Source organism: Tasmannia lanceolata, unplaced genomic scaffold (assembly GCF_043159265.1).
Source record: "Tasmannia lanceolata isolate RefF3 unplaced genomic scaffold, GAP_Taslan_0.1 ptg000015l, whole genome shotgun sequence".
In the NCBI taxonomy this organism is placed as follows: Eukaryota; Viridiplantae; Streptophyta; class Magnoliopsida; order Canellales; family Winteraceae; genus Tasmannia; species Tasmannia lanceolata.
Window position 1 is genome coordinate 63985239 of NW_027518692.1, and position 15654 is coordinate 64000892.

The window sequence follows — 15654 nt, forward strand, 5'->3', positions numbered from 1 at the left end:
GGTTAGCGGTAAGGTTTTATGTCCGTCCTCCTCTTGTAATTATTTTTTTTCCGTATCAATAAAAATTAAAGGCTCCGCCCCAAGTTCCTAGACAAAATCTGGGTTTTTTTAAAAACAAAAGCAAACTTGACCTTTTTTTTTCAAGTTATCAACAACAAGCTGAGCTCTTTTAGACGAAGGATCATGCTCTCCTACTTGAGAAATTATATGGTGGCCGACCATGTAGAAACAAGGGCGGAGAGAAACTCCCCACCCTTGATTTTGGATCCAACAAAAAGTAAAAAAATAGGGCTTTTGTTGGATAAAAAAATCAATGGTGGTATGGTTTTCTCTCTCGGACCTTTACATGTAAAGGTCGACCACCATATAAAATCTCTTCCTAAAGTGGGTGGTACCTTGTCAAACTTCTTCGTGCACTTCGCATGTGAAAGTATGCACTTCACGGTAGCATGTCATAAATTCATTAGGTCAAGTAGCAGGCATCTGCAACCGTCTATTCATTCATTTGTTTGGCATCGAATTGAAAGAAGAAGGATACTCTTAAGTTAGCAATCACATCATCTTGATTTGGATTTTTAATTTCAAGCTCAAAGTTTGTCTCCATTCATGAGGTGGGTGGTCTGAAATGTGAAATGCCTTTTGCGATGGTCCCTAGCAAATCCCATATAAAGTTTAGAATTTAGAAATGCCAATAAAAAAAACATGTATGTCGACGATATCTGTTTTGGGGGCCTCATTAAGCTTTTGGTGGCCCAAAATCCAAGTATGATTTTTTAAGAAAGATATATAAGAGAATGATGAAAGCCATGGCCGCCATATATATATATAGTAAAAAAAGGGTACGTATTTTTGAAAAACCTCGTCAGCTCCCATGAAAGGATTTTCGCATATATGAGAGCAGGAGATTCAGATGGAAATATGAATCTCCGTGTCAGTATCGTTTTGTCCAACTCAGATTTTATTTTTTTAATTCCTTCTAAATGGTTTTATTTTTCTCGAGGAAACGCATTTCGTATCTCTTCTCCTTTCCCACGTTTTCTCCATCAGATTTCTCGGCGGAGGGCGTTCGCTATTTTCTTGGTTTTGAAAGAGACCCACTTGAGAAATCTTTTTATATGTATCACGTTTCCTCACTGAGAGAGCCTCGAGTTTTCTTTGATGGGGTTTTAAGCTTTTCTCCTCACCTTTTCTAGACCAGATTTATACAAAAAACGCCCAACCCCAGCTTACCTATCAAAAAAGAAAAAAAGAAAAAAAAAAGTTGTTCGATGAGGTTTCCTTGATTGGTTATTTCGGTTTTCTCTATCCGCCTCTAAAAGTTTCTTTTCTTTTCTGCTATGAAAGAGAAAGAGAAAGAGATGGAGAGTAGTGGAGCTGAAAAAGATGGTGATTTTATGTTTAGTGAAGAGGAGTTAAGGGAAACAAGCGGGTTGAAGAGAGGGGGAGATTTCATTGAAGTAACGTGTGGTTGTACGAGTCGTAAGTTTGGAGATTCTGTTGGGAGGCTTAGGGTTTTTTCTGGAGGTGATCTTCAGATCAGTTGTGAATGCACCCCTGGTTGTTCGGAAGGTTAGTTGGATCCATTTTTTTCCTCTTGGCTCTTGCTTTTTCTTATAACACCTTGGGTCTATATGCATGTAAAGATGTTTTAACTAGTCTGGGATAAGGTTTGTGGTTATGCACCAGCTATTTATTCATTCATTTCATGGCTGTAACTTCTTTTTTGCTTCCTTGTGGGATTTTGTATAACGCAAGGTGGTGTTTGCTTCTATGTATATGAGTGTATATAGATTTTTCTAAATGATGTAGATTCTTTGCAAGATGGTTCTTCTCTTGTCTCTGACACAAGATGCAGTGAGAGTTGATTAAGACATTGTGTTTTGTGATGTCTCTAACTCAAGTTGTTGTTAAGAGGCATTGTGTTTGCTTTGTGCCTGTGAAAACAGGTCTGTTTTTCATTTACATTTTCGCGGTATAGTGGGATCGAACCCATGACCTCCTTGTTGTGGTTGGCATGTTGAGAGCTTGGTCTTGCATGATGGCTTTTTTATTCAATATGGTGGCATTTAATGTTTTCATCATAAAAATTCTAGAACATGCGAGGTGGATTGTTTAACTGATTGGAATTGCTGCCATGCTTCTTGTGTTGGACTCTTCAAGGATTACATTCGCCCCATGTTCATGGAGGGTGTTTCTTATGGTTGTGTTAGCTTCCACACACACACACACACACAATAATAATAACCCTGAATTACAATTTAGATTTTTAATTTTGATTGAAAAGTAATGGTAACTACCACAATAAAATACTTTTAACATAGAAACACCTCAAGCCCTATGCTAAGGCAGACAATTCCCCAAATGGTGGTGTATGGAAGAGTTCTGTAATTTAAACAGAGGAAGATTTGCTATTCTCTCAGGCAGGCATGGGATGTCAGTAACTGCAACTGAAAAAACTTGGCCCGTGAGAATGCAATCATAAAAATCTGGTTCCCGTGGGTTTTACAAGGAAACAAGAAAACCACTACCAAAGGTTGGAACCATCATGGAAGCGTTTCAATCACCAGCCTTTTGTGGGCAACTTGCGATAGAAATCAAATCCATTTTCCTACTAAAATAGAGAAAAACAATTGAAATGATCCACAACAATGAGAAAGGGACATGAGGCTGAAATTGAAATTAGCTGGTGGTTCTCGCCAAAAAACAGATCTTGTTGATTGCTGACACAGACAACTGCCGATGAAAAATGAATAAACCTTCTGAACAAGCAAAATGAATGTAGTGACATCTCACACTGTTCTCAATATATTACAGTAGACCTACTACAATGACATCATAAGTCTGTTGAGCTAACAACAGCTATGAATGACGGCACTCATCTTAAAGCCTTTCTGGATTTAGGATGCCCCAAAGAATTCTTTGTGAATATGCTGTTGATTGAATACATAGTCTGTATTTCTATCAATATAAAACTATTTCTGCTTTTCTATATTATTGCTTGTATATTTTGAATGCATATGATAATGGTTACTGTTTGCAACTGATGTACCCGTAATCCTCTTTCTATGATTACACATTTCCCAGTACATAAATCAGCTCCATAGGATCATCCTAACCCATCCATTTGTGGAGGCCAAAATGGACAGACAGTGTTTGTCCACAAATCTGCCCATTTTGGCCTCCAGTTTCGGAGGGGTTAGGATGATTCAATGGTGCTGATTTTTGGTATGCACCCTATCTATGTGGGGCCTTGCAAATGAATGGTTTAGATGCTCACCAAAAATGAGGGACCCATGTGATTTGGCACTCTACCGTACTTTAGGTACGGTCGAGCGTACAATCATTTTCCTCATATATATATATATATATATATATATATATATATATATATATATATATATACTATCAACCGTTTAAGCTCAATCAATGTCATATTGCTTTGAATTATGATTCTGTATTGTTCTCCATTTTCTCAAATGATGTATTTTCTGTTTGCTCTCTGATCGAAAATCTGTGATTGTGATCACTAGATAAGTTGAGTCCAGCTGTGTTTCAGAAACACTCTAGGCGAGAGACAGCCAAGAAATGGGAAAGCAACGTCTGGGTCATAATTAAAGGAAAGAAGGTTCCTCTGTCAAAAACAGTGCTGCTTAAATACTACAATCAAGCATCTAAAAATGCTAATGGCTCTCATAGAACCAATAAAGGACGACCTTGTCATCGTCATGAATTTATTCGCTGTACAAGCTGTAACAAAGAGCGCAGGTTCCGACTCAGAACCAAAGAGGAATGCCGGAATTACCATGATGCTTTGGCTGATCGTAATTGGAAATGTTCTGACCCAGCATATGACAAGTAATTTCTTTCCCCTATCTATGCAATTGCATTCATGCTTGTCTAAATTTCATAAATGATATATATTGTCCATGATTTGAAAGGAACGGAACATTTGGATTTTCATAGATAATATTTTGGGTCACTAGTCCTTCCTAGCCGTCATATTGTATTCCAAACTCGAACCCACCATAGTTACTAAGAAAAGAAAGCATTTATACACTGCATTCATTTTCGCTCCAAAGAAGGGTTGCTAGTGGTATGAAAACTCGTGTACACATTTGAATATCCTTCCGTTATAATTTCTTTAAGTTTTAATTAATTTTTCTATTAGTTTTAGTTATGAGTGATATATTTCTTATGATAAGATGTTTACTTTTTCTTACCATTTATCTAGAGAAAGCATTGTTGCGTATTGTTTAGGGGTTGTTTCGAGGCAATGAGTACAAATTCCACAGAAAACAAGTATTATGCTGTTTGAATAGGGTTAGTTTTCTGCCAGTGTAATGTTTTACATGAAAATGTCAATTTTGGAATCCTCCCTAAAATGCATGATGTCATTTTTAATAAAAACAAAATTGTGCTGAATCGCTCAAATACTCTCTCATCCTCCCTAAAATGCATGATGCCATTTTTAATGAAAACAAAATTGTGCCGAATCGCTCAAACCTTCTCTCACTCACCTCGACGACAAGAAATGAGATGGGTTGGCCTTCCCTCCCATGCTTCCCCTCACATTCTCTACCATCCTCATCATCCTAATCACAAGTTCTGGTGAGGAAGACAGTAAATCTTTACCAGAATTGTCATGACAGCCTGCATCTTCGAATCCCCCGTTCGTCATGGAAGATTGTATGTTCACCTAACGGTTCTAGCAACCCTCCTAGGGTTGTTATGTTTTGTTCGAGATCTTTTGATTTTCGAATGCCTTTGGTTCAATATTGTTTGAAACAAAGCCTGCACAATGACTAATTCTTAACCTTGAATCTTAGCTTCGAGGCATGTTGTTGAAACAGCTTCTGGAAGATGGTTGGAGCCTCCCAATGCTTTATCTAGAATGCCTTTAAAATTTATTAAGTCCAACTTTAGATTTACAAGTAACTTAGATACCAAAAGAGTTGTTTCTTTAACCTGTCATCTACTGATGAGCTCAACATGAAGGTAGCGAAGTGATGTCGTCGGGCTCTAGTGGGTCTCCATGGTACTGATATAGGTCGCCAACGTTGAAGACAGGAGAAGTTATAACATTAAGATCCAAGAGATAGGCATTTGGACCTAACTCTTTGAGAATTAGGGTCCAAACTTCTTTCTCTTCTTTCTCTTTGAGAATTTGGACCTAACTCTTTGGCATTCATGTCGAAGGAACCATCACGACCTCCTTGTACTTGTTATTTCTTGACCGCAGTCTCTATGACACCTCTTGTTAAACCTCTCTTATGTGTTGGACAAGGTCGTCGGCATTGACATTGCGCCGCCTCCCAGGATAGATTATATGTATACGGTCAAAAGAGTGGAGTATGAGATGGTCATAGATGGTCTCAAAGTGTGATTTTCTGATCAAACTGTTAATATAACTATTGTAGGCAAACTTAGCTAGGGGTAAGATTAAGTCACATTGATTTGGCCTCTCGCTAGCTAAAGTGTCAAACATCTCAATAAATTTCCCAAGCTGCGGTTGACCACTTATGTTTCTTGAAGTGTAGTCTGCATTTTGCTCCATAAGATTTTCTAGAAATGACTCAAGAACTTAGTATCCATATCTGACGTAAATGACCTATGCCTCTCATGACCCTAGCCCAAAGATCCAAGTGCTGTTCACTCCGATCCCCTCACTTCCGGAGTGGGATGGGCATGAAAAGGGACAACAAGCAGACGTGCAACCTCCTAGAAGAGCAACTCGGATAACGTCACACGACCAAGGATTCGATCAGGACGGATCGGAACCTCTCTCCCCACAAGGTACATCCTTCTTTGTAATCTTCTCCCTTTCCCTCTCTCTCCTTCCCTCCATCCTTTCCCACGTCCCCACTTCCTTTCCTCCTCGTCTCCACTCCTCTTTTCCCCATTGCTCCTCCTATTCCATATCTCCTTTCTCTTCTTCTCCTTCCTTCGTCCTCTCAATCCCATTTTCCCTTCTCTACCTTTCCCCTAACTTTCTCCACATTCTATCTTGCACTTTGCTTAGGGCAGGAAACATATGATTCCAAACAATTTAAACAAATTGTTACAGCCAGCCTCAACTAGAATATTTATTTGAAACAGATAGCTTTTGAGTTTGAACATCAAATGCTGAATTAAAGCAATGTGATATTGACAACTATTCAAGCCACTTTGGAGTTTACTGTGCATAGATAATAAGAAAGAGTTCCTTTATAAACCTGAGAAAACTCTTTAAGTTTTCCACAGTGGAACTAAAAACTAGTTGACCAAAACCCAATGGTCATAAATGAATTATTTTACAAAATTGCCCATGACTTTTTAAAACCAAAGGTGATGGACAAATTAAAATTCTATAAAGAAACCCTTTTTAACTTAAAACATTTCCAGCAATCTCCCACTTACTTTAAATTTAAGACACCCCCAATGATTACCCCCAATGATTTCCAACTAAAAACGAAGACTTGGGCACCCAGCTAAAATAAAGTGTCTTTTGGACTTGAACTTTCTCTTTTGTGAAAACAATTTTAAGTTTGTTAGGGTATATAGTGAGCCAAGTCTTGAACTATTTCCTTTTCAATAAATTGAATTGTTACATACACACATAGTTATAGGAGACAATGTACTATAAGCTTGATCCACTCATCAGGTTTCTTGATAGGTGGTTTCTGTTTTGACCCTCTTGGATTGGATGACACCCTTCATTCTCTGCTCTTATTACCAACTCCTTTTCTATATATTTTGTATGTTTTATGTTCTTAACCATGATTATGTTCATTGTTCAAAAGCCTAGAGGTTATTTGGTGATGCCTACCAATTTTATACATATTTCTTCCAAGCTCTCTTCTTTTTGTTTATCGTTTGTATTTGTTCAATACTTGGTGCAGAAAAGATTTTTAGATGGCTAATATGGTATTACCATGAGTAGTTAGTTCTTTTAGTCCATTCTCACATGTTTAATTATGAATGTGTGGATGCTATTTCTCGTATCAGAATCACCTGTGATGATGAGGAGGAGCGACGGAGTCGTAAAGTGTACAGGGGGTGTTCTCGTTCACCAGCCTGCAGTGGGTGCACCTCATGTGTCTGTTTCGGGTGTGAGATCTGCCGGTTTTCAGATTGCAGCTGCCAGACCTGCAAGGACTTCATACTGAATTGCCATACTTAACTCACCTTCACAAGGTATTTTTTGCTGGGATTTCCCATTTTGTGCCTTTTAGGCCCTCCATTACAGAAATCTTTAAGCCTTGTCATTGCCCCAAACTCGATTTTTCAGTATCTGAGTTCAGTTTCTGGTGTTCTCAGTGATTTTTATTGAACTATTAAAAATGTGGTAACAAACCTTTTTGTTAGACAATTCATTGCATGGGTCATGCAAGAGATACCTGCTTCTTATGAAACATTAGCCGATAAATGCAGCAAAAGGAATGAAACAAGAGAGAATCTGAAATCTGTGAATGATGAACATGTTATCACACTGCTTGTCTTCTCCCATTAGGATGCAGCAGAAGGGAGTTGCTTCGCCCGAGAAACGGGCATCATCAAAATCACATTCAAGAAACTAGAATCCTTCAAAATCTCCATTTCCCACATTGCTACTAATCATCTAAAATACCGGGAAAATGGCTTTCCATTTCTATGACTAAAAATCCACACAAGCAATAGCTTCAATACAAACAATACATCATATTTACAGTTACATTTCTACCCAAACTTCCGATTTCCCAACGAGCATTTGTTAAAAGAAAAGTTTACATTTCTACCCATACCTTTTCATTTGGATTTCCGAACAACGGAAGTTTTCCGGTCGCTGACTTGAGGGTTTCTTCAAACTGTTCCGACAAATCCAGGCCCAATGATGCTTAGGGGCCCTGTTTGTCAGTGGGTTGGGGCTTTGTTACTGAACCTTGCTGGCCCATACCGATTATGACTCCAAAAGTAATTATTGGAGACGTGCTTTGTTACTGGACCTTTTCCAGGGCCCATATCTAGGCCCAAATATCCAGTCCAAGTAATCCTTACCCCTCCTTGCTTTGGATTTTGAGAATCGGTTGTGAGTTCAAAACTGATTATTGGATGATCCAAAACTGATTCTTAGAACAAAACCGATTGATGGACTCCAACAAACAATCGTTTGGAACTCACAATCAACAATACTCAACTCAACTAAGCCTTTGTCCCTTCCTTGCTCGTTCTAACTCTAGCGATTGCTTACTCGGTCACTTTAAGTTTGTTCATTCCCCCAAAAGTTGTTTCAAACGGCTAGTTTGGGGGTATTTTCATCCAAAACATATATTTTCAAAAAAAAGAAAAAAAGAAGCACGGGCCTGGCACTACACGGCTGGTCGCGGGCTGTGCCGTGCCTAGCCTCAAGGATTTCGGCACGGCCCATGGACCCTTCCGTGCCGTGCCCGGCCCGCGGGCCTATCCGGGCCTCATTTGGTCGGGTTGTGCCAGCCCGGCACGGCACGTTTGCCACCTTGATATCCACCCCTTTTCATTGCTTGGGACACCCAAAATCAGTGTACGTGGCAATCTGAGCCATTGAACACATCCCCAATGATGTGAGTCTGGCCTCTGCCAGTCATAGATACACTAGATTCGGGTGTCCCTAGTAATGGAAAGGGTCGGATATATCACTTCCCTATAAAAAAAAATGGGTGATATTTTCACCCCCCTGCAGTACACATTCGCCCCACTTTTATCATGATTTGACGTAAAAAAGCGTCAAAGTGTCCCACTGTTCACGTTATAAGGGGGCGAATGCGTACTCGCGGGGTGCAATTCTCAAAAGTTCATAAAAATTTCATTCAAGCTGGCGGAATTAGAATACCACCTCTTGAGGCGAGAAACAGATTCTGGCAATTTTTTCCTCCTCTAATTCTGCCCGAGTGTCAATTCCTATTCAGCTATCATGTTTAGACCTGGCAAATGCGACCCATGCCCGCAGGTTGACCCAACCCACCCGCAAATTTGCAAACACGGGTCTGAGTTTTAGTGACCCGTCAAAACTGACCCGCGGATGACCCAGCCCGCAAAAACACGGGCAGGGTCGGGTCAACCCGCGGGTCATTTGGCTTTTTTAAGGGTGGTGATTTTGTCATGCTATTAAAATAGTTGGCTTTTTTTTCTAATGCAAAGGATGGTGATTTTATCATGCTAATCTATTTTTTAAGGGTTTGATGCCTGAATAGGTTGTGGCTGGCACCATAGAATATAAATAGGTTGTGGCTGGCACCATAGGTTGATCCCAACCCTCCGATCTGAATGTTAAAGGGTTGATCACTTGATCCTAACTCGGCCGCGCGGGTCACCTAAATTCTGACCCGCAAAAATGCAGGTCATTTCCTGACCCGACCATGTGACCCGCACCCGTATCACCTGCGGGTTGACCCGGCCTGGCCCACCCGTTTGCCAGTTCTAATCATGTTTCTTTCATTTTTTGAACAAAAGCTGGAATTGGGTGGAATCGGAATAAGATGCCTAGTGCCTGATTCCAGCAATATTCCAAGGCACTGTAAATGGGTTAACTCCGTAGTTGATCGGTGATCTCCTACCACTTTAAGGACCTAGTTGCAAAGATTAAATTGCTTACTGCGATGGTGATTTTACAATTTAAATAGAAAAAAGTCTGTCTTAAGTCTTTCACATTGAGATCCAAGGCTGCAAGGAATTTCCTATATTGAGTCTCAGTCTAGGGTCTCGACGGACCCACCAATAGTAAGGACAATCTCTATGAAATGGAAGAGCCATGACTTTCCTAATGACTGATGGAAGAGAACGGGTGAGGGTAAATATAAGGCTGCTCAAAGAAACATCTATCATTCTCCTGGTGAACCAGCGACAAGATGAACTAAAGAACATACCTACTCAGCCTTTTGCCAGCCTTTTGCCAAGTTGCCCGCTTTAGTGTTTGAAATGGAAGGAAGCTATCACCCAGAACTAGAAAATTTTCCCACCATCTCTCCAGATTTCTAGCAAAGAGGAGTTCTAGTTTACCTATTGTCCACTTCCCCTCACCAACATACCAGTGATTTTTTATTCTTTTCACCCTTTTGTTCCTACAAAGGGCATGCAAACTCCACAACAAGGAGAGACCTTTGGTTCATTTAAGCACTCAAGTCTTCGCAAGCACAAAATATTTTAAACCAAGGACAGTTGTAAGCTCCTTTTTAAGGAAAGTGAAATAAGATAAGATCTATTTCTAGGGTCAAGAATGAGACATGCTTCCACTGTTTGCCCATCCCTTTAGATAGGTAATTCAACCTTGGGCATCACTTGGAGAAAAAGATGTCGTTCTTCTATACTAGTTTGTGCAAGGATACAAGTAGGCATTGATGCTTAATGAAAAAGGAGAGAAGAAGAAGATGAGACAAGGAATCTGAGTAAAAAACATAAGGGGAGAAAGAGTCCCCTTTTAACGACAGAGATATATTATTGAAATGACGATGGTGCCACTGTTCTATCATGAGGAACTCTTTAGAACTTAGAATTGGATCTTGGGTGATTGACTTTGAGAAAACACATAATATTGTCGTATTTGAACACTACCACATAGAATCGGATCTTGGGCGATTAACTTTGAGAAAACACGTAATATTGTCATATTTGAACATTAAGGGTGAATGACACATACCGATCACATAGATGCCGGATTTCTCCAGGCTTGTTGCTGCTATTTGACAATCCTTCCATACATAGAAATTTCCTCGACCTGTGGAGAACGCGAAGGATTTCTCCTTTGATCGATCTCCTCACTTCATGCCGGTAAGCTAGGGGGGGGGGGCTGGACGCCGAGTTTTGACATGGATACAAAACCAGCATCCTCACTTTCCTTTTTAGTTTTGAAAAAAACTAACTACTCATCCAGCCCCATCTCTTCAAAACTCTCCTCTAAAAACTATTCACGTATCTTTCTCTAGTTATAAGATCAGTTACACTTTATCCAATAATTTAATGATCCTGACCAACTTAGATCCAGGCCTTTGATCTTGCTAAGGTCACACCAAATTAGAATCGATTCCCAGCATTCTCCCACTTGGCCAGCAAAGATCTTTGTGCCAACCACAAGGATCAGTACTTTATGTGGTTGAGCATCAATCCTACCTTTCTGTTTAGTAAAAATTACTAACAACAAATCGTGTAACTATTGGATCACCAACTCTACCCAATAGCCTACCCCACGGTTATATCATTAGCAATCATTAATATAAATGCATGCATGCATGAACGTAAACATGGTCCAAAGAGACAGTCAAACATTTTGCCACTTACTAACAATCCATATAATGTGCACAAAACAAAATGGTGCGGCATAAAATAACCATAATGTCAGAATCAAAAGCTCATATCATAATCACAACACAAATGTCTGAACATAACGCACTATCTGAAGCCAATATGCTTACCCTCCAACTTTATGCATCCATTCTAATCCTTAAGGACCTTAGCCAATAAGCTTTTGGTCATAGAGTCTACCAACACATGTCCAACACATTACGGTACTCATGTGTTCCACATACATTATAAGATTCTAAACTCTTTTCCTCGATAATATGTCAAAACATTGACCCCTTTACTTAATTTACCGTTCTTGGAAGAGTAAAACGCATCGGAATTATCGCTACACATTCTCAGTGAGTTGTTGACTCAACAAGATAAAACCCTGGGACGAAATTCCGCAACTACAAGGCATAAAAACATAAGGCCTTAAAATACACTAACTTTGTATCAGAGGCAGAAGCAACATATAGTGTCTATTTGACGGAATGCACATTGCTGATCTTATTGAATTAGAACTCATTTCATTGCTCCAAAATTTCTAGAACGCTACTTGCAAACCCTAGGTTTGTACCAAATTGGTATCAAAGCCTAGGGTTTGCATTACCTGACCACAAAGTCTATATCCGAATGAGTAGTGGTCAAGTATATAAACCTAGCATGAAGAGAAAGAGAGAAAGAAGAGATAATCAAGACCAATAACATGAAAGATTGAGATAAAAAATATCAAGATCAAGGTTGGGAAAAGGGAAAATGGAGATCAAGGGAAAGAGAAAATAAAGAAAAAAATGGAACAATTTATAAACCTGACTGAGGGGGGCAAGGAAATTTATGAAAGAGCCGTGATAGGATTAGAAAAGGAGTGGTTTATGAATCCAACCAGGAAGGGCGAAAAAGGAAATGGAAAAGAGGGAAAAAGAGAAATGAGACTAGAAAGGGAGAGAGATGAGAAGACAGAGCAGGGATAAAAAAAATGATGTAAGAAGTGAGTAGGATAAGCGGGTGTTGGCTTATAATCCCAAGTAAGAGGGATGAGGGGGAGAGAAGAGGAGGAGAAGATAAAAGAAAGAAATAATGATAAGAGTTTAATGGTAGTAATTGACCTGATATAAAGCATCACATTTCAGAAAAGGCATCACATCCACACAAGAGAGAGAGAGAACTCCAAATCTTTTTTCGTTCAATCATTGCATAGCATAAAAGAAAAATGCCCTGAGACTATATATATAAGAAAAAGAAAGAGAACTAGAAAGTTATAAAATCCTAAACAAAATCTAACAATTTTGGACTAAATACCCTCTAATGACTTAAAGCTCTCTCTCTCTCTCTCTCTCTCTCTCTCCACTTAAAATTTTCGTAAAACATATGTGGAGCCTATTTAAAATACTCATAACCCAAAAAACTTAAGTGATTTTGGTGGGAAAAGATTATACTACCCCTCTATGACTAAATAACACTCTAAAAAATAAATAAAACTCTTTTAACACTAACAATGGGCTCTATCTTTTTAACTTCTTGATTATTCATGGCATCTTGGATGGTCCCCCAGCATACTCCTCCGCTTTGAAAAGATTCGACATATCAAATATAAATGATTGGCATGAAGGAAGGGAGTTTGTCGACTCTGATCCTCACACAATCTGCAGACAGTAGGCCCTTCTAACAGACTAAGTATTTTCAATGCACAAGCTTTGGGCAGTTGTGTTATCGATTTGAAGGTCCACCTTTGACAAATTCCTTGCAATGTGTCAGCTTAGGCGAAAAGAAACTTGGGTCCTCTGCTTTCTTAACTTTGCAGACTTCTGCTCGTGTGTCCTTGAGTAAGCAGTAAAAACTCAACACAGGTTCAAACACTATGACTAGTGACCTTGTTGCCATGATACGGAGCTCTTGCTAATTATGTTGAGCCATTCGTCTCTTTCAAGCGTGTTGAATAACATTTGTTGCCCTCTTGATCCTTGTACAATGTTAACGGGCTAATTTATAACCGAACCACTTATGAAGGATGATGGTCACATTCTAAATCCGTAAGTAACATAAGCATGCCACATATCCTCAAAGTCAACTATGGATGACGAGTGCAACCAAAGTTGTCCTAGTAATGCAGATCATATGGTCATCGTTCGGGTTATGCTGTCATAAATACGACTTCAATGCCTCTAGCCGATCAAGACATTCTTGTTCAGTAACTCTATAAAATCTTGGTATTTTTCTAATCCACATAGTGTATTGATTAAGATCCATATGCTCGGATATTCCTGTCATAATCCTGCTATTCCGATAAGGCATTCAGACCGAGCTCCGATACCAAATTGACATTAATCCATGACAGCGAGGAAAAAGAAAGATAAAGAATAGATAATTAAGATCAAGATCAAGAAAAGGAAAAATAGAGATCAAGGGCAAGAGAGGATAAAGGGAAAAGTGGAAATGATTTTTAAACCCAATCATGGGGAAGGGGATGCCGGTTTATGAAAGAGGGCTAATATGAGTAGAAAAGGGGATAGGTTTATGAAACAAAGAAGGAAATGAAAGAAAAGTAAAAAAGAAATATGACTAGAAAGAAAGAGCTATGAGAAGAAATAGTGCACATGGAGAAAAAGTTATATGAAGTGAGATGGATAAGGGGGTGTCGGCTTAGGCTCTCAATTGAGATGGAGAGACGACAGAAGAAGGAAAAGATAAATGAAAGAAAGAAAGACAAGAGTTCGGGGATATAAACTGACCTGGTCTGAAGCATCACACATCAGAAAAGACATCACATCCACACAAAAGAGAGAGAAAAACTCCAAATCTTTCTTCACTCCATCATTGCATAACATAGGCTTTGTTTGGTTGCGCAGGGGTGGCTCGAAGAGTAGTAGAATAAGAAGTCAAAAGGGAGGCGACAAGCATTTGATTTGTCTAAAAGAATAGTAGAATAGTGGTAAGTAGTGTTTGGTTGCGCGGCAGTTCTCTCAGAGAGTAGTGGAAAAAGTAACAGTGTCATTACCAAAAAAGAGAGAGTGAAAAGAGAAAGAGAAGAGAGGGAGAGATGACAAGACCTTTTCCACTATTCTTGTACCAAAAATTTAACAGTTTTGATAGAATTTGGTTGGAAGATGAGTAGAGGGGACATTAGTGCCACATGGGCGCCACATGAGCAAAAAGCAATGATGATGCTTGGAACATGTTGGGGAGTCAAATGGAACTTCAGTGCAATATTGAGAACCAAACAAGGAATCAACATTCACTGGACTATTGAAAATAATGACTTGTCTCTCTCCACTTAAAATTTTCATAATACATGTGTGAGGCCTATTTAAAACGCTCATAACTAAAATAATTTTAGTGATTTTGATGGGAAGGGACTCGACTACCCCTCGACTTAAAAAGACTTAAATAACACTCTAAAAACTAAATAAAAATCTTTTTTACCATTAACGATAAACCCATCTTCTTAAATCTTTTTTACCATTAACGATAATACATGTGTCCCATCACTCCACAAAGTGCTTAACTAGCTAGTGATGATAACCTTTTTTTCCAATTGACAAGGAAGGTGTTTGACACACCTCCTGGTATAGAGTCAAGAAACACTACAATGGGAAAAATCGATTCTTTACAATCTAATAATTTCAATAAGTCTCCTAAATCTAATTTTGCTTTTGAGAATCCAAAGTGGATTCAATTTCTTACATATGCTAGTAACTAAGCTTCGCCATCATTTGCTTTAACAACCTAAAGAAGGAAAATTTGAATTGACCTTCTTATCAAAGAATATCCGCCCATATCCAACAAGTAATTTCACTTTGTTTTATAATGTCAAAAAACTCGATTTGAATAATCTATTTGCCTTACTGATTTGGCAAAGGCAAAATTGCATTGCCTCCTTATCAAAGAAGGCTCCCATACCTAACAAAGATTACACTTGTTGTTAAAGTTGAGTTTTAGCTAGCAACTAGGAGAAGATGGATTAAAGCAAGCATCTCGGCAATGGTACTTAAAGTTGTTCTGGTGAGGGTAAATAGTGGGTAAAACATTCGTTATCCCCCCATGCAAAACTTAAGGGTGTTCCAATAATAAAAATAAAAGCAACTTTCCTCGTCAGGTGTTTCTTTGTTGCCATCTATTTACCCTAAAAGAGGCGAAATGGCATACACTCAAGGAGGTAGTAATTAGAAACTACATAATTCGGAGTCACGATGAGTGGGAGTAAGAGAAGTTGCATGAAATCCAGACCCAAACAAATCTTCCCCGTTTCGGGTAAAAATGAATAGACTACTCCCGCGTCATGGAAAATGATCGAAATACCCTTATATTGAGTGAAAATGTCCAAAATACCCCTGAGTCATGGAAAATGACTAAAATACCTTATGATATAAAAATGATCAAAATACCTCC

The 15654-nt window shown here is 38.9% G+C and overlaps 1 protein-coding gene across 1 annotated transcript; it reads left to right on the forward strand.

Moving 5' to 3' along the window:
- The first annotated feature begins 1115 nt into the window (after positions 1 to 1115).
- On the forward strand, positions 1116 to 7310 carry LOC143893020 (protein ULTRAPETALA 1-like). The gene is made up of 3 exons (XM_077397955.1): positions 1116 to 1569; positions 3531 to 3855; positions 6985 to 7310. Exons 1-3 carry the CDS (start codon positions 1338 to 1340, stop codon positions 7157 to 7159), a joined length of 732 nt encoding a protein of 243 aa, XP_077254070.1. The 5' UTR covers positions 1116 to 1337; the 3' UTR covers positions 7160 to 7310.
- The last annotated feature ends 8344 nt before the right edge of the window (positions 7311 to 15654 follow it).